The sequence below is a fragment of the Oncorhynchus clarkii genome, chromosome 13 (genome assembly GCF_045791955.1).
Source record: "Oncorhynchus clarkii lewisi isolate Uvic-CL-2024 chromosome 13, UVic_Ocla_1.0, whole genome shotgun sequence".
In the NCBI taxonomy this organism is placed as follows: Eukaryota; Metazoa; Chordata; class Actinopteri; order Salmoniformes; family Salmonidae; genus Oncorhynchus; species Oncorhynchus clarkii.
In genome coordinates this window covers 22,480,408-22,499,731 of record NC_092159.1, presented here as the reverse complement: position 1 = coordinate 22,499,731, position 19,324 = coordinate 22,480,408, and the positions used below count along the sequence as shown (strand labels likewise).

Genomic DNA, 19,324 nt, shown 5'->3' with positions numbered 1-19,324 from the left:
TTGAACTCTTCAAGTTGAGGAACATTTAAGAAATTCAATGTCATTAAAAGGCTTTGCCATAACAAGGACAAAATGTGGTTGAATGGTGAACGCCAAGTCATAGGTAGATAAAAGGTCAACATAACCTCATCTTAGTGAAAACATGGGTATTTCAGATAACCAAGGGAGAACTTGTTGTTTCTCCCCTCGTCTCTTTCTCAGCCTCTGGTTCAGAGAGAAAGCCAGGGCCCATTATAGCCACATTCTCCACAAGGTCTGCAAGCAGTTTCTCGCCATCTTTAATTGCGTCGTCCTCTCCTTCTCGGCCTTTGGTTCCAAGAGGGCCTGAGGGCTCTTTGCAGACACTTTCTCCATATAATCTGCAAACAGTTTCTTCCTCTTTCTGTTTTTTTGTTGGGCCCTGGTTCAGAGGGCAGCCAAGAGTAATTTGTAATCAACTGAGGAACTACTTTCTCTATTGTGTCTGCAAGCAGTTCCTTCCCTTCTGTCATTCCTCCCTCCCCTTCCATCTTGGGTGCTGGTTCAGAATTGGCCTCAGTGCCTTTAGCATCTGCTTTTGCCTTTGACAGTTTCCCCCTTGTCAAATAGGTTCTGTGTACCGTTATGAATATCTCTCCTTTTTCCTCTAGTGTTTATTTTTTATTTTTCTTGGGCTTTGGCTCAGAGGGGTCCCCAGAGTCCTTTGCAGCCTCTAGAGGCACTTTCTCCTTAGTGTGTACAAGTGGTGTCTTCCCTTTGTACTGGCAAGCCTTTTTCCTCCTCTTTGCAAGATGCTTTCCCTTCCCTTTCATCTTGTACTGATGCCTCTTTAGACATCCGATTAGAATCCTCATGAAGACACCTGGATACAACATTTTTAGTAGATTTTATTCAGAGGGGACCGCAGAGTCCATTGCAGTCACCTGAGGAGCCACTTTCTCTGCAGCGTCAGCATGTGGTTCCTCGCCTTCTAGTTCTTTCTTAGGCCCTGTTTCAGAGGGGGACTCCTTTGTCGCTATCCGAGTGGTCAATACCGAGGGGGACTTCTTTGTCACCATCTGACAGGACACTTTCACTACGGCTTCTGCATGCTTCTGTCTCTTTTCCTTGTGGTTGCTAGCTGGCTGGGTGTATGTGAGATGGTGGTTGCTAGCGGGTTGGATGTATGTGCATCTCTGACTTAAGACCGCTGGAATGCTGGCAGGCTGGGAAGATGTGAGCTGGAGGTTGCTAGCAGGCTGGGTAGATGTGAGCTGAAGGTTGCTAGTAGCAGGCTGGGTAGATGACAGCTGGAGGTTACTAGCAGGCTGGGTAGATGTGAGCTGGAGGTTGCTAGCTGGCTGGGTAGATGTGAGCTGGAGGTTGCTAGCAGGCTGGGTAGATGTGAGCTGGAGGTTGCTAGCAGGCTGGGTAGATGTGAGCTGGAGGTTGCTAGCAGGCTGGGTAGATGTGAGCTGGAGGTTGCTAGCAGGCTGGGTAGATGTGAGCTGGAGGTTGCTAGCAGGCTGGGTAGATGTGAGCTGGAGGTTGCTAGCAGGCTGGGTAGATGTGAGCTGGAGGTTGCTAGCAGGCTGGGTAGATGTGAGCTGGAGGTTGCTAGCAGGCTGGGTAGATGTGAGCTGGAGGTTGCTAGCAGGCTGGGTAGATGTGAGCTGGAGGTTGCTAGCAGGCTGGGTAGATGTGAGCTGGAGGTTGCTAGCAGGCTGGGTAGATGTGAGCTGGAGTATGCTAGCAGGCTGGGTAGATGTGAGCTGGAGGTTGCTAGCAGGCTGGGTAGATGTGAGCTGGAGGTTGCTAGCAGGCTGGGTAGATGTGAGCTGGAGGTTGCTAGCAGGCTGGGTAGATGTGAGCTGGAGGTTGCTAGCAGGCTGGGTAGATGTGAGCTGGAGGTTGCTATAGCAGGCTGGGTAGATGTGAGCTGGAGGTTGCTAGCAGGCTGGGTAGATGTGAGCTGGAGGTTGCTAGCAGGCTGGGTAGATGAGAGCTGGAGGTTGCTAGCAGGCTAGGTAGAGGAGAGCTGGAGGTTGCTAGCAGGCTCGGTGTATGCGTATGTCTGGTTTAAGGCTGTGGTTCCATTAGAGTAATATGGGGGGGGGGGGGGGGGGGGGGGGGGGGGGGGGGGGGGGGTGCTGGGGTAGGGTGTGCCCGTCTCCCTTTCAGTTTTTCTCAGATCTGTCACTTTCTCTGACTCGGTCCTTCTCTCTGGTACTAGAGCATCTTTGCCCGTATCTCTCTCTCGCAGGAGTGTCCCCTTTTCTGACTCTGTCCTCGTCTCCCTCTCTGTCCCGATCTCTGGTACTAGAGTGTCTGTGACCATCTCTCTCTCCATCTCTTTCCGATCTGTCCATTTCTCTGACTATATCCTCCTCCCTCCCTCTGTCCTTGTCTCTGGTACCAGAGTGTCGGTGGCAGTCCCTCTCAGATCTGTCCCTGTGTCTCTCTATGTCCCATACCCTGTTAGTAGAGCTGCTGTATTCAACGGTCATGTTTGAGTGCTGGTTTAGAAGGGGGCTGGCGCTGTCTGATGGTAATGAGGAAGTACTGAGATGTTTAAATGAAGGCTCGCTTTCCTTTTTCTCTTTTCCCCTTCTCATTCTCGAACTCCTTCCTTTTCAAGTCTCCCATCTTCCCATACAGCCTGTCATTGGTCCGGTCTGTCAGCTGACCCAACTCCTCAACCCCCAAGTCCAGCCCAACGATCTCCAGCAGGGTCTGCATCTGCTCGTGCCGCTGCTCATCCTCAAGCCTCACCTTCGTCTTCTCCTCAACTAGAGAAGACTTGGATCTACTGCTGGAGTCAACATGACCCTCGGGCAGAGTCGGCCAAACTTGTGGTAGCTCCTCGCCCACAATGAGTAACCCATTTTTGTTGTTGACGATCTTTGAGAGCTTGTTGAGGTCCACCCCTTCATTGAGGACATTGAGGAAGCGCTGGAAGCCTGTGGCTGCTATGTCTTTCTCCTGTGTCCTGAGTGAATGAACTGGCCTCTGAATTTGCCGTTTATCATTCGGGACCACCTAACAGGAAACATGATGAAATATCAATGAATATCTAACCACTTCAGCTATCAACAAACTAGTGCTGGGCGATTAACCGAAATTTGGGGTATTTTTCTTTTTTTAAACTAATTGACCGACGTATGTTCAATTATTTGAATACCACTTCGTTCAGTTTTTTTTAGTTGGGAATTGTAGTTTCCAACAGGCCAATATTCAGCATGCTTTAGCGCATAACTACAATGACCATAATCCATCTACTTGTCTGGTCTGTTTCTTTTACGCCATCTATTGAAGAGAGAAGAATGCACAATTGTGAGGTGATATAGAGAGCAACTGTTGCTTTGTGAGGTCTCTCTCCGTGAAAATACATAATCTAGTTGGTATTCAGCAGTCATAAAAGTATGCCTTATTTACTTTGAAGGAAATAGTGATTTTGTAAGACAGAATAGGCAGAAGCTCTATAGAGATGATATGACTTGGAATGAAATAAGGTCATCAAATAAAACAAATGTAATATACACAAATTAAATTTTTTATTAAATTAAAGTAATGTGAATAAATTAAAGGTTAATAAGTGATTAGCAGTAATTGGCAGTCACTACCATCATGGGGCTTTAATTAATAGTTTTACTATTCAACCCACATAATCCACAATGCATTTCATGTTAAAAAATGATAATAATCAAAACTGAAAAAGAACTAATCGCTCAGCACTAAAACAATCAAAATGTGTTCGATTTGCATCATCACCGGCCCATCAAACGTATCCTTCACTTACGTATCACTTGTGAAATGCGCGCACACACACACACACCTTTGTGTTATCATGGGCTTGGCTGTGTTCATCTGAACGTCACAATGAATGCATTTGGTTGCATAATGACTCATTCGGCAATGATTGGCGTTTAGCTGGCTAGTTGTGCTACAGGTTCTCTCAATGACTGTTCGCAAGCTAGGTAGCAATTGATGCATCAGGTGGCTGACAGGGATAACACTAATGTAGCGGTGACATTTTAGAAAAAAACTATAGGCCTATAAGAACACAACAAAATATTATGAAGCGTACAATTAAGTAGGCACTTCATATCCTGCCAATTTGGAATGGGTGTCAATGGGAGAAATCGATTGTATAAATCGGGGGCCATGGTTTTCTTGACTTCATTCTTATGATACTTTTGCCGACCTCTATGTTTTGTTATGGCTACATACCTCCTCATTGTCGGGATAGCGTCGCTGGTTCATTAAAACCCTCAGTCTCAGAGGACGGGCCTCTTCATTTTCTAGGGGAGCTCTAATCATCAGCTCCAATGCTCGCATCTTGTTTTGTTTCTTCAGCTCGGGAGGGGTATCCTGGAGGAAAATAGAGACAATATTTTAGTATGTGTAATGCAGTTGTCTCTGAATAGTGATCTCAGGTCAGTTTCTATTTACCTCTTAGACTCTTAATGGCTTTGGGTAGCTGATCTTAGATCTGTGTTTGGCGAAAAGGGGGTCTGCTGCTAAGTCCATGTAGCAGAAACATCAGAATCAGGAAAGATCTGATGGTCACCCTGACGAAGGCTGTTGTAGCCGCAACACATTGGTGGATTTGTTTATTTTTGCTATGCATAAGTCACAAACAATAAAAAGCTTAACATGTTTTACGCTTCTTTACTATCCATCATCAAATTCTTTTGGATCTATCAGGGAAGATTTATTCAGAAGTGTTGAGATCAATTCAGAATTTAATTCAATTCAACCCATTAATTGAAATTCGAATTTGAGTTGTTTACACCCCACAGGAAGCGGATTTCTTTAATAAAGTAGAATTTTAAATAAATTAAACTTAGATATGGACATATGAGACTCAATCCTTTGACAAATACTTTGCCAAAATCACCTGACACCTCTTACTAAAGGATAGATACCATTTTAAAATGCTAGTTTGATTATAACTCAATGATGTCCAACAGTATTTTGTTTGTATTTTTGCCATGAAATGTTCCTTCCATTCTGGAGTGTTTGTTCAAATGCATTCTGAGAAATGTATGTTTTTCTATCATTACATGTAATAACATGTAAAGTGAATGATTCATAATTAGAGAACCTACATAACTAACCTTGCATATCTCCAGACCACTGTAATTGTAACTTGTTTTAGGGGGATAAGTTCAAAAAAAATGTTTAGCCCAGGGGTCTAGCAGTATGGCATTTTTGTCGCTCTGCTTTGCTTTATCTTGGCCAGGTCGCAGCTGTAAATGAGAACTTGTTCTCAACTGGCCCACCTGGTTAAATAAAGGTGACAAATTTAATAAAATAGCACTTACCCACCTTGCGTCTTATTTTCCAAACCTAGACTGTGCCTGTTTGGTGACACTTTCCCCAAGTAGGAGGGAATTTCCGTGGTTGGTAGACGGTTATGTCGCCGAGCAGTGCCCAGGAAAGAATTCAATTCAATTGATGGATGCTACTACCCCCCTCCCCTCCAAATCAAACATGGATTCCAATTTCTGTTTTTGCTTTACGCGCACACCTGTTTCTCCCACCTGTTTGGCCTAACTAAACAGCCTCGCAATACGGGCAGGGCGGCGTGCTGCAACAGACAGGAAGCAGAAATGGTGTGCGAGCAAACATTTGAGCAAACCTTGAAATCCATCTTTGATTAATAGTCATTTCAGCGTGACTTGACTTGAACGCTTCTCCAATGTCACGCCCCAAGACGGAAAGTTAAATAAATGTACTTACACGTTATTAACTGTATATATGATGGCGAGCTGGTCGGGCTACAACCTGAACATAATGATGTATGGAATAAATTAAAAGGCGAATTTGACACAAATCTAGATTTTTGCATGAACTATCCCTTTAATTCAAATGTAATTATGCTTCCTGTGGAGTGTGGCCAATTCAAATCTAATACTTTCATGGGAATTAAAGACCAATTAGCAATTCAGAATTAACCCCAACCCTGATTAATAAATACAGCACTAATAGGTACATACCTTACTCAGAATGTCCAGCACCCTCCGTTTAAGAGGTATGCGTGACGACTGGTCCGCGACATTACTGTTGAATGTTCTATTGTTCGCCTTCCTCTGTTTAGACATGCCCTTCGCTGTTGTGTATGCAGTCTGTGTTTTAGGCATGTCCTTAGCTCCGCGTTTAACCTTTTGCAAAGCAAGAACAGCTCTCTTCTCCTCTATGAGCTCCAGGTCCTCCACACTGAGCTCCACAGGATCTCCATCAACGTCCCCATCTGTGTCTGGGGAGAAGGGAGCACCACTACCCCTCAATGAGCCTTCGCTCCAGTCTCTGGAAGATGGGTCCATTATGTAGCTCATATCAGAGGAAGCACCATAGTCCCCCCAACCTTCTCTAGTCCTCCTCATGCTGGAGTATTCACTGTAGAGCTCTCTGGCCATAGCCTGGCCGCTGTCTCTCTTAAGGCTATCGTTCCATTGTCCTGAGCTCGGTTCTCCGTACTCCTTCCGCCGAATGCGCCTCTCTGGTTCGCCATACTCCCTCTGGTGACTGCGCCTCTCTGGTTCGCCATACTCCCTCTGGTGACTGCGCCTCTCTGGTTCGCCATACTCCCTCTGGTGACTGCGCCTCTCTGGTTCGCCATACTCCCTCTGGTGACTGCGCCTCTCTGGTTCGCCATACTCCCTCTGGTGACTGCGCCTCTCTGGTTCGCCATACTCTCTCTGGTGACTGCGCCTCTCTGGTTCGCCATACTCCCTCTGGTGACTGCGCCTCTCTGGTTCTCCATACTCCCTCTGGTGACTGTGCCTCTCTGGTTCTTCATACTCCCTCTGGTGACTGCGCCTCTCTGGTTCGCCATACTCCCTCTGGTGACTGCGCCTCTCTGGTTCTCCATACTCCCTCTGGTGACTGCGCCTCTCTGGTTCTCCATACTCCCTCTGGTGACTGCGCCTCTCTGGTTCTCCATACTCCCTCTGGTGATTGCGCCTCTCTGGTTCGCCATACTCCCTCTGGTGACTGCGCCCCTCTGGTTCTCCATACTCCCTCTGGTGACTGCGCCCCTCTGGTTCTCCATACTCCTTCCACTGACTGCATCGCTCTGGTTCTCCATACTCCCTCTGGTGACTGCGCCTCTCTGGTTCTCCATACTCCCTCTGGTGACTGCGCCTCTCTGGTTCGCCATACTCCCTCTGGTGACTGTGCCTCTCTGGTTCTTCATACTCCCTCTGGTGACTGTGCCTCTCTGGTTCTTCATACTCCCTCTGGTGACTGCGCCTCTCTGGTTCTTCATACTCCCTCTGGTGACTGCGCCTCTCTGGATCCATTGGGTACATTCTGCCAAGGTGCCTGAGCTGGGCTGATACTCTGCAGAGAATAAAGGGTGGTGAACTGTACTGTGTGTCTGGGTGACAACTATAAGACTAACGTTAAGTATGTGATGAATATAAACATGTTGGTCCTTGATGATGCTATATTGGCTGTTATTTGCCCATATATGCATGCTCAAGGCAAGACATAAGTCCCCAAACGAATTAAAAGGGTTTTAAACAAAAAAGTTGAGTTCCAATATACAAGTAGTTGCATTTGTCTTCTTTAATGCTAACTTAGCTTGCTTGTACGTTATTGTTCTGAATGTCAGCTGAAATGTGCTAGCGTTAGCTAGCTAACGTTAGCCATGGTTTACTACCTAGCTAGTTTGTAATGTAATTTTCAGAGCAGGCTGGCATATACCTTGCTAGCTAACGATGGTAAATGCAAGCATGCCAGATAGAATATCGACAAATACATGAAATTGCCACATTGAAATAGTCACATTACACATTTTCCATAATAAGGTAGCGGCAAACATTGACTATAGCTAATGATTGCCTACCTCGAGTCTGTTACCTTCGTGCAGGCTTGTGTTCGCCGTCTCATTCTGGATCTTGTCGGGTCAAACAATTTGCATTACCAGTCTCTCTTAAAAATCGGAGTGCTTCGACTTCAATATAAAATGTATAGATCGTGTTAAGTTCGTTATAAAGGCAACTGGTCAAACAACATAAACTCGTTTCTTGTCTACTTCGTCTAATAGTTCTGTATTCAGCTTCATAGGATCGACATTCCAATACTGCCACCAATAGGACGGAGTGCGAAGAGCATGGCATTTTCTATGACCAAACCAATGAAAACTATGCCTGAAAAGAAATGTTAAATTACTTTTGACATACACTTACAATATTAGACAGAATATTTTATTCATTTAAATATATACAAAGTGACAGACGATCTATAGACTGAACTGGGGAGTGAAACCTGGGCAGTTTTCTTGCTTTTAGCTATCAGGCATGAGAACTTACAAACATGTCATTGCATTGATACACATGTACTATGCCCAGGGCCAGGAGTTTTTCCTGACCACATGACCAGACCAAGTAAACTCCACGACCTTAAGATTTGGTTTATAACGGGCGAGAAAATGCGTTTGCTGAGCAGATATCATAGTAAAGAAAAACTCCTGGCCCTACCCATACCACACACAATGCAAAACATTACACTGAAAATAGCTTCAACATGAAGCATTTAAGGATGAGGATATCTATAACAAATCCTTTCGCTAGTGTCATGACAAATCTAGCTTCCTGAGGAACCACTTCTTCTGTGTCAGCATTTAGTTTCTCCCCATCTATCATTGCTACTCCTTCTGGGTCTTGGGCTCCTCTTCAAAGGGGAAATCCGTTGCAGCGACCTGAGGGGTCACTTTCCCTGATGCTTCTAAAAGCAGTCACTTTATTTTGTGCTGGGGAGCCTTATTCCTCCTCTTCAAAAGCCATTTCCTCTTACACAGAAGCTTCCTTAGATGATTGTGATAACTCTAAATGAAAATACCTGGGAAGAATATATTGTTTACCCCCTTTGCTCTCTTCATTCATCCCGGTTCAGAGGGGGACTTTGTAACCATCTGACAGGACACTTTCACATGTTTCTGTCTCTTCCATGTTTATTCTTTTCACTTTCACTACAGCTTCTGCATGCTTCTGTCTCTTTTCCTTGTGGTTGCTAGCGGGCTGGGTGTATGTGAAATGGTGGTTGCTAGCGGGTTGGATGTATGTTGTATCTCTAACTTAAGGTCAATCAATCAAATGAATTTACTTTTGAAAGCCTTTTTTCCATCAGTAAATGTCACAAAGTGCTTAGATAATGTGGCCCAGTCCGATGATACCCCCAGACAGGGCCAACCTGGCAGGATGTAACTGCTTAGGTGAAGTGAAGGCCATCCTCACATGGGGAATGCTGCTTTTTAGTTATCTTTTCGACAGTATCAAAAATACATTTGATTGTTTTTATCCACCTCAGTCTGGTTGGAAAAGTAGGCTGATCGAGCAGCAGTGAGGGCTTTTCGATATTGGGCTACGGTCTTTCCAAGCTAGTCGGAAGACTTCCAATTTGGTGGAGCGCCATTTCCGTTCCATTTGTCTACAAACTTGCTTCAGGGCATGTTTTGTTTTCTTTATACCAGGGAGCATGTTTCTTGTGACAAATGGGGGGGGTTACATAGGAGGGGCAAGACTGCTGCAGTGTTGGCAGGCTGGGTAGATGAGAGCTGGAGGTTGTTAGTAGCAGGCTGGGTAGATGTGAGCTGGAGGTTGCTAGCAGGCTGGGAGTATATGTATGTCTGGTTTAAGGCTGTGGTTCCATTAGAGTAATATGGGGGGGGGGGCGCTGGGGTAGGGTGGATCCCCAGGGGGTTAGGTAGGAGGGGCTTATTACCAGGCGAAATGGCACCAGCAGGCATGATTCCAGGTGGCATTGTAACAGGAAGCATGGTACCAGACAAATAGACCATGAGGATAACCCCACCCTGGAGGGAAGGCAATGGTGTAGGGGCTGCTGTGGTATGCCATATACTGAGAGTACTGGGTGGGGGAGCAGGTTGCCATCATAGATGCATGAGAAACAGGGTATATAGGGTCCATGGAGTATGAGTAGAGCTCAATGGAGCTTTCCCTGGACTCATCCCCATACCAATCCCTCTCAGATCTCTCCATGTCCCAGTCTCTAGTAATAGAGTGGCTGTCCCAGTCGCTCTCACTGTCCCAGTCTCTGGTCCTAGAATGTTTGTCCCTGTCCCTTTGCAGGCACCTCGCTCTGTCCCGGTGCCTCTCAGATCTGTATCTGACCCGTTCTCTCTCAGATCTGTCCCTGTGCCTCTCAGATCTGTATCTGACCCGTTTTCTCTCAGATCCGTCACTGTTTCTCTCTCGGCCTCCGTCCCCGTCGATCTCCGAGTCTCTGTGCCTCTCAGATCTGTCCCTGTGTCTGTCAGATCCGTCCCAGCTTCTCGCTGGCAGCCTCTCGCTCGGCCTCCGTCCCAGCCTCTCGCTCGGCCTCCGTCCCAGCCTCTCGCTCGGCCTCCGTCCCAGCCTCTCGCTCGGCCTCCGTCCCAGCCTCTCGCTCGGCCTCCGTCCCAGTCTCTCGCTCTCCGTCCCAGTCTCTCGCTCGGCCTCCGTCCCAGTCTCTCTCTGGGTCTCTGACTCTCTCAGATCTGTCACTGTTTTTCTCTCCATTTCTTACTGATCTCTTAGTTTCTCTGACTACCGGTATGTCCTTGTCTCTCTCTCCGGTACTAGAGTGTCTGTGCCAATCTCCCTCTCAATCTCTTTCAGATCTGTCCATTTCTCTGACTATATCCTCCTCCCTCCCTCTGTCCTTGTCTCTGGTACCAGAGTGTCGGTGGCAGTCCCTCTCAGATCTGTCCCGGTGTCTCTCTATGTCCCATACCCTGTTACTAGAGCTGCTGTATTCAACGGTCATGTTTGAGTGCTGGTTTAGAAGGGGGCTGGCGCTGTCTGATGGTAATGAAGAAGTACTGAGATGTTTAAATGAAGGCTCGCTTTCTTTTTTCTCTTTTCCCCTTCTCATTCTCGAACTCCTTCCTTTTCAAGTCTCCCATCTTCCCATACAGCCTGTCATTGGTCCTGTCTACTGCTGGAGTCAACATGACCCTCGGGCAGAGTAGGCCAAACTTGTGGTAGCTCCTCGCCCACAATGAGTAACCCATTTTTGTTGTTGACGATCTTTGAGAGCTTGTTGAGGTCCACCCCTTCATTGAGGACATTGAGGAAGCGCTGGAAGCCTGTGGCTGCTTTATCTTGCTACTGTGTCCTGAGTGAATTAAGTGGCCTCTGAATGGTTGGATTATGCGGTTCATCATCAGGGACCACCTAACAGGAGACACGAGGAAATATCAATGAATATCTATCCACTTCAGCTACAAACAAACAAAATGTGTATGATCTGCTTGTATCATCAAGATGGCCCATCAAACCTATCCTTCATTTACGTATCACTTGTGTGCGCATTTCACACTACCTTTGTGTTATCATGGGCGTGGTATACTTATCTGAATGTCACGATAGATGTACAGTGCCCTCCATAATTGTTGGGACAGTGAATACATTTTTCTTCTTCTTTTGGCTCGATATTCCAGAAGTTTGGATTTTAAATCAAACACTGACTATGAAGTTGAAGTGCAGACTGTCAGAATTAAATTGATGATATTTTCATCTATAAAATCGGGTGAACCGTTTAGAAATGACAGCACTTTCCGACATAGCGCCTGTAATCATGGTAGCATCCACATTAATGGAGAAGTTTTTAGAAACATACTCTATTCTTGTTTGCAATAAAAATGACTCTAAAATGACAATACATTATTTACCATTCATTTCTATTGGGCACAAAGTCATCTGAAACACAACCAAATCAAACAGCAAATGCATCCAACAAAGCTTGATGTGGTCATTGTGTGCTGTGAATATGGGACCAAATACTTCACTTTTTACTACTTTAATACACATAAGTGAATTTGTCCCAATACTTTTGGTCCCCTAAAATGGGGGACTATGTATAGAAAGTGCAGTAATTTCTAAATGGTTCACTCAATGTGGATAAAAAAAATACCCTCAAATTAAAGCTGACAGTCTGCACTTTAACCCCACAGTCATTATTTGATTTCAAATCCAAACCTGTGGAGTAAAGACAAAATAAGATAAAATGCTTCACTGTCCCCAAATAATTACGGAGGGCACAGTATTTGGTTGCATCCTGTCAACTGCATTTTACTCATAATTACTCATTCAGCCATGATTGCCTGTTATCTGACTTGCTATGCTACAAGTCCATCTCAATGACTGTTAGCGTGATAGGTAGCAATTGATGCATCTGAAAGGATAACAACATTTTCATGCAGGTGGTCGACGGAGATGACGCGAATATAGCCATGACATTCGAGACAACACTGCAGGCCTATAAGAACACACAAAAATATGACGTGTACAAGTAGGTAGACACTTAATATCTAGCTTATGTGGGATGGGTGTCAATCGCAGAAATCGATTGTATAAATCGGGGGCCATGGTTTTCTTGGCTTCTTTTACCGACCTCTATGTTTTGTTATGGCTACATACCTCATTGTCGGGATAGCGTCGCTGGTTCATTAAAACCCTCAGTCTCAAGAGGACGGGCCTCTTCATTTTCTAGGGGAGCTCTAATCATCAGCTCCAATGCTCGCATCTTGTTTTGTTTCTTCAGCTCGGCAGGGGTATCCTGGAGGAAAATAGACAATATTTTAGAATAACATTTGCCATTTAGCGGACGCTTTTATCCAAAACGACTTATGCATACATTCTACGTATGGGTGGTCCAGGGAATCGAACCCTCTACCCTGGCGTTACAAGCGCCATGCTCTACCAACTGTGCTACAAAAGGACCACATACTAAAAGCACCATTTTAGTATGTGTAATGAGGTTGCCCCTGGATAGTGATCCAAGGTCAGTTTTTATTTACCTCTTAGACTCTTAATAGTTCATGTAAGAACCAGGTTTTTCTTCTGCTAAGTCCATGTAGTAGAAACATCAGAATCCAAACATCAAGAAAGATCTGGTGGTCACCCCCATGGTGCGTGTTTTTGCCATTCTCGCTATGCATAAGCCGTAAACAATAAAGGCTTTTGACTTTCTTCCACTACACACCTTGATTAATTCTGGAAGTGTTTTTGCACAAATGCATTTTTTGGAACTATTTACTATCAAGCAGCAACTTATTTTTGATCTATCAGGAAATATCTATTCATTTGAAATTTGAATTGGTCACACCCCACAGGAAGCAGAATTTGAAATAAAGGAAGTAGAATTTAATTCAAATCAAAGAAATTCAACCGAGATATGAATATGAGTCTCGACCCATTGACAAATACTTTGCCAAAATGACCTGCCACCTCTTGCTAAAGATTACAGATACAATTTTAAATGTTAGTTTGATTATAACTAAATGATGTCAAACAGTATTTTGTTTGTATTTTTGTCATGAAATTGAGAAATGTATGTTTTTCTATCATTACATTTAATAACATGGATAGCGAGTTATACTGAACAAAAACAAAGATTTTACTCTGTGCAGTCAAATTGTCATCATTAAAATGCAATTGTGTTCGTTGTCCGTAGCTTATGCCTGCCCATACCATAACCAAACCGCCACCATGTGGCACTCTGTTCACAACGTTGACATCAGCAAACCGCTAGCCCACACAACGCCATCTGCGGTTGAGGCCGGTTGGATGTACTGACAAATTCTCTAAAATGACATTGGAGGAGGCTTATGGTGGAGAAATAAAAAATACAATTCTCTGGCAACAGCTCTAGTGGACATTCCTGCATTTTAGAAAGCCAATTGCAAGCTCCCTCAAAACATGAGACATCTGTGGCATTGTGTTATGTAACAAAACTTCACATTTTAGAGTGGCCTTTTGTTGTCCCCAGCACAAGGTGCACCTGTGTAATGATCACGCTGTTTAATCAGCTTCTTGATATGCCACACCTGTCAGATTAATGGATTATCTTGGCAAAAGGGAAATGCTCACTAACAGGGAAGTAATATATATATATATAGAATATTTCTGGGATCTTTTATTTCAGCTCATGAAACCACACTTTACATGTTGCATTTAAATTTTTGTTCAGTGTGTAAGGGAGACAACCTACAAAATAATATTTACATATCTCCAGGCCACAAAGTAAAGGGAATTTGACCCAAATCTATCCCTTAAATTCTAATTAAATTCTGCTTCATGTGGAGGGTGGCCAATTCAAATCCCAACATTTTATGGAAATGTGAGACCAATTAGCAACTAAATTCAGAATAGACCCCAACCCTAATTAATAAATACAGAACTAATAGGTTACCTTACGCAGTAGGTACCGTACCGGTGTTCTTCTGAACTTACAAAGAATGTCCAGCACCCTCCGTTTAAGAGGTAGGCATACGCGTGACGACCTGTCGGCGACATTGTTGTATGTTTTGAATATTGTATTGTCCATATTGGTCTGTTTTTTAGGCATGTCCTTAGCTCCCTGTTCAAGCTCTCGTGTAGCAAGAACAGCTTTCTTGCGAGCTTCTTCTCCTCTATGACCTCCAGCTCCTTCTTACGAGCGAATTCCAGGTCCACACTGGGCTGCACAGGATCTCCGTCAACGTCCCCATCTGTGTCTGGGGAGAAGGGAGCACTGCTACCCTTCAATGAGCCTTTGCTACAGTCTCTGGACAATGGATCCATGATGTAGAGGCACCGTACTCCTCCGAATCTCCACTTGCTTATCCTTACTGCCACCGCGGGCTGTACCTCTCTGGATCCATTGGGTATGTTATCTTTCAGCGTGCCTGAGCTGGGATGACTCTTCAGGCATAGGCGGAAATCCCAGGGGCGGTGGGGGGGGGCACAACCCCCCATCCTGGAAAAATATGATTTGTCTCCCTCAATACATCACTGTAAACATAACTATGTAATTTCAATAATATTAATAATACGCAATGAAAGCACTTGCACTGATTATAGACACTTAATAGCGTGTTTTTAAAAGATTAAAAGATTTCAAAAGATTGCGACCCCCCGCCCTTTGCCTCACAATGGTTTGATCCACTGCCAGTTCCTTATCTGGCAGGTAACAGAGAGTTCGTATCTTTTTTTTATTAACAACAAATCAATACATAAAGCACATGAGGGAACACAAGCATACATAGATTACAAACAATGGACAATCGAGCTAGGGGTACAATATCACATTACAATTACACAAGGACCTTAAGGGACATGCATATACTTACAATTCTAACAGCTTTTTTGTTAGTAGAGCATTTAACCGTCTTAAAATACAGTTCAATTTATTTTTGTAGGGTACAAAAATGTGGTTTTCTGTTTTGTAAATTTACATTTGTGAATAATGAAATTAATTACATAAAAATGTTTCAGCTTATTTCTATTGTATGTAAAGAATCCAAACAGTACATCTCTCCACAATAGTGGAACATCTTCATAAATGTGTTCAATTATAAACCTACTGATGTCTTGCCACAGTTTTCTTACATGCATACAATGCCAAAAAAGATGCAAAACTGTTTCTGGGTGGTCATTACAAAAGGAGCAATTTGAGTTGATGTTTTCCTTAAACTTCTTCATATAGTGGTTGGCAGGATAATATGTATGAATACTTTTAAAGGAAGCTTCCTTAATTTTGTTAACAAGTAGGTATGTGTGTGGCAACATCCCAACTTTTTTCCAACAGATATTCGTATCTACTTTCTGAAAGGCACGTAACTGACGTGAGGTTAATCCAGTCAATCGCGCCATAGCAATGTTTTTTTTTATTAAAAAAATTATGTTGGCAGGGTTTACTCACACACTAGCTGAATTTTCAGAGCTAGCGGGCAAACATTAACTATTAAGCTAGCTAGTACCTATTCCATTTATGTGGCGTCGTCAAAGATGCAATCTTTGCTGTCGTCAGTTTATTCCAAGATCAGCATGCAGTTGTAGTGCTTCAAAGTCCATGTGATAAGGTTAGCGATAAACTGAACTCCCAACTGAACAGAACCACACTCTCTTCTACCATTGTCTTAAATATCTTTAATGGTCTCGTTGCAAAAACTAAATCGTCGCTATGGGACTTTGAAGCACGTGTGCTGATCTTGGAGTAAACTGACAATAGCAAAGATTATAGGAAACACCACAGAAACGGAATTGGTGCTCGCTAGCTTTGCAAATTCAGCTATTGTTGGAAGCCAGCCAATATGAAACAAACTATATTAAAATGACAAAAGGTTGCAGCATATGTTGTGTAAATGGTGAACTCATAGCTGTCAACTCTCGTCACTGCAATCCGTTTCACATTTGCTAGATACCTTTTAGATGGAAGCCCATATAGAATGATAGAAGATATGATGATAGAAGCCCATCTCCTACTGTAAATAACCTACACACTGTGTGTGTGTTTGTGCAGATAGCCAGCCTGCCAGGGAGAAGAATGTCAGAAAAAAGTAAAAAGACAGACATCAGAGTATTTTTCAGTACACCAAAACGCAAAGCAAGAACCCTAGTAGCCTAAGACTAGTTGATAAAATGTTCATCAGAAAGAAGTGAAATGCTAATGGAAACGTTTCACAATGATGTCATTAGGCAGAGCAGGCAACAGAGGGCACACAGACAGCAGAGCTGGGGACAGATGGGCAGGGACAGACTGGCAGAGACGGGGAGTCTCAGATAAGTTTGTTGAGTCTTTGTTTGGCAACATTATGAAAGGTTCTAAATTTTTTTGACTTGTAATATAGGGGCATAATTGGAAAATGCCATGGATACCCCCACTCTCAACTTAAACTGGTGACTGAACTAAGATTTGTTTAAGGCAATGGTATTGCTGTTGTGATTAATTGTGTAGTTTTGGGTACCGGTAGTTAGGAGTACGGCAAACACCTTATTTCTTTTCTAGAGACAGACTGTGAGGCAGTGAGGGTGGTGAAAGGGAAAGAGACAAGGAGAGACTTCAGAGGACAGTGTCACAGCCACGGCAGGACCAGGTGTCAACCTTGTTGCCAGCAGCACCAGTATAGGGGACAGTGGCACAGCCACGGCAGGACCAGGTGGCAACCTTGTTGCCAGCAGCACCAGTGTAGGGGACAGTGTCACAGCCACGGCAGGACCAGGTGTCAACCTTGTTGCCAGCAGCACCAGTATAGGGGACAGTGTCACAGCCACGGCAGGACCAGGTGTCAACCTTGTTGCCAGCAGCACCAGTATAGGGGACAGTGGCACAGCCACGGCAGGACCAGGTGTCAACCTTGTTGCCAGCAGCACCAGTATAGGGGACAGTGTCACAGCCACGGCAGGACCAGGTGTCAACCTTGTTGCCAGCAGCACCAGTATAGGGGACAGTGGCACAGCCACGGCAGGACCAGGTGTCAACCTTGTTGCCAGCAGCACCAGTATAGGGGACAGTGGCACAGCCATGACAGGACCAGGTGTCACCCTTGCTGCCAGCAGCACCAGTATAGGGGACAGTGGCACAGCCACGGCAGGACCAGGTGTCAACCTTGTTGCCAGCTGCACCAGTATAGGGGACAGTGGCACAGCCACGGCAGGACCAGGTGTCAACCTTGTTGCCAGCAGCACCAGTATAGGGGACAGTGGCACAACATTGTCCAGTTACCTCAGTGATGGCACAAAACCATATCAGCCACACCCACAATTTATAGAACCGCAAACTCTTGCCAACAGAGTGTTGACGTTTCAAGAGAGATGATTTGGCGATTTCCCCTGGCTACATTATAATCCATCAGTAAAAGGAGTGTTGTGTTTTCACTGTAGCCAAGGGTTTTCAAGCCAGCCATCTTTTGACCAAAGAGCCGATGCTGCCTTCATTAGTGCAGGATTTAGGAACTGGAGAAAAGCCATTGTAAAATTCACAGCACATCAAAACTGCCAAACCCACCGCCACTGTGTAACTGTAACAGCACACAAGCTAAATCCAATCAGTGTCCAGTTATCCAGTGCATGGGGTAAAGAAATGACGAAAGCTACCTTGCACTGTATGAGAAAGCAACAACATTGATTGAATCCATTGAGACACACTCAAAACGATTTGCTGGCAAAGCAGTGGATCACTATAGGGCAGAATTTTTTAAAGTGTTGGATGGTGTGGAGGTTCAGTTTGGCGACTGTTTTGACCAGGACAGTCTAAACGTTCTGTAAAAGTTGGAAAGAGTGCTTCTCACGGGGGAGTTGGATGAGTCTCTAGATCAGTACCCTGAGCTGAACATAGATTCTCTTTCAGTGCAGTTGCCTCTCTTTCACAACAAATACCCCTGTAGCAGCAGTTGAGAGGCAGCAGAGGTCCTCGGGAGGCTTCCAGTGGAGGTGCAGGGGTTGGTTGACCAAGTTGAGGTGCTGATCAGAATTTTGTCTGTACTGTACATAAAGACAGGCTGGACAGTCTTGAGGGAAAATATCTGCCAGCAATTTGTTGGATCCATTGAAACCCTCAAACATATGTTCGGTTCTTTTGTTCAGTAGTGTGTACAGCAGTGGTTCTCAACCTTTTTTGAGTACTGGAACCCCTGCATATTTTGAGGAAAGGCAGGCAAGGTTTTGCATGGTCCTCAGGGACCTCCACCCCTCTATTTTATATGTAAAGTTAGTAGAATCTTTGTGCTACTGAATACGTTCATTACACTTTTTTATTTCATGGACCCCTTGCCATTACACCAGGGACCCCTAGGGGTCCACCTACCCTGTTTGAGAACCCCTGGTGTATAGTATGATATTTGTTATTTTGTTTAGTAGTTTTTAGTACATGACAGTACACTTACTAATTATTTATTTAATTTAAAATTGCATACTTTGTGTGACATACTTGTCCATAGCTGTTGTTTGAAGAGTTGAGACACTAACTGAACAATAACCAAGTATTTCTGAAGGATATTTTGTTTGATTTGTTTGGGTTTTTCATTGAAGTAGTTATTTTGCTTTTAGAACTGTACTTATTCTGAGCGTTTTGTTCTTATAAAGATGTTGTAATAGACTCAAACCAGTGGCACATATTTAATGACTATATAAGTGAATCAGAAAAAGTTCAATAAAAAGGTCAGTTCAGTGCGGAGACCAACTTCGTGATGGCTCTCAATGGAGATTCTTTGAGATGAGATCGCACCATGTTCATTATATTTATGAAACCTGCACCCATACAGTGTACAGTACCATTACCACCTACTGGCCTTGCTTGGTATTGCTGGTTGTAAATACAAATACCTGCATGCATACTGTACTGATAAGGAACACTGCTATAACTATTATTAGTAGTAGTATTATAATGATTTAAACATTTTAACAAGTTGGGACAACCCTTCATTTAACTACTGTACCTATCAATTATCCAGTAGTAGTAATTATGGTTCCTCAATATACATTTAACATATTACAACGTAGGCTATGTGTTACAGCACTACTTTTGGTGTCCCCCTCAGGAATTGCTCTTGAGAAATGTTCATGTAATTGTCCCCTCCAAAGTTGATATCAGA

The 19,324-nt window shown here is 44.2% G+C and overlaps 1 protein-coding gene across 1 annotated transcript; it reads right to left on the bottom strand.

Annotated features, from left to right (window-relative positions):
• Positions 1-631: 631 nt before the first annotated feature.
• LOC139424634 (trichohyalin-like) lies at positions 632-8,018 on the bottom strand. The gene is made up of 4 exons (XM_071176654.1): positions 7,814-8,018; positions 5,961-7,305; positions 4,189-4,329; positions 632-2,997 (listed from the first exon to the last, which is right to left on the bottom strand). The coding sequence occupies exons 1-4, from the start codon at positions 7,855-7,857 to the stop codon at positions 2,530-2,532; spliced, it is 1,998 nt and encodes a 665-aa protein (XP_071032755.1). The 5' UTR covers positions 7,858-8,018; the 3' UTR covers positions 632-2,529.
• Between the last annotated feature and the right edge of the window lie 11,306 nt (positions 8,019-19,324).

What these genes read in the sequence shown, in the direction of transcription:
- LOC139424634 (XM_071176654.1), bottom strand. Translation starts at nt 7,857, where the DNA reads ATGAGACGGCGAACACAAGCCTGCACGAAGGTAACAGACTCGAG. An exon ending in ACGAAGGTAACAGACTCGAG is followed by an intron (nt 7,306 to 7,813) that starts GTAGGCAATCAT and finishes TATTCTCTGCAG; the next exon opens with AGTATCAGCCCAGCTCAGGC. An exon ending in GCTATCCCGACAATGAGGAG is followed by an intron (nt 2,998 to 4,188) that starts GTATGTAGCCAT and finishes GTTTCCTGTTAG; the next exon opens with GTGGTCCCGAATGATAAACG.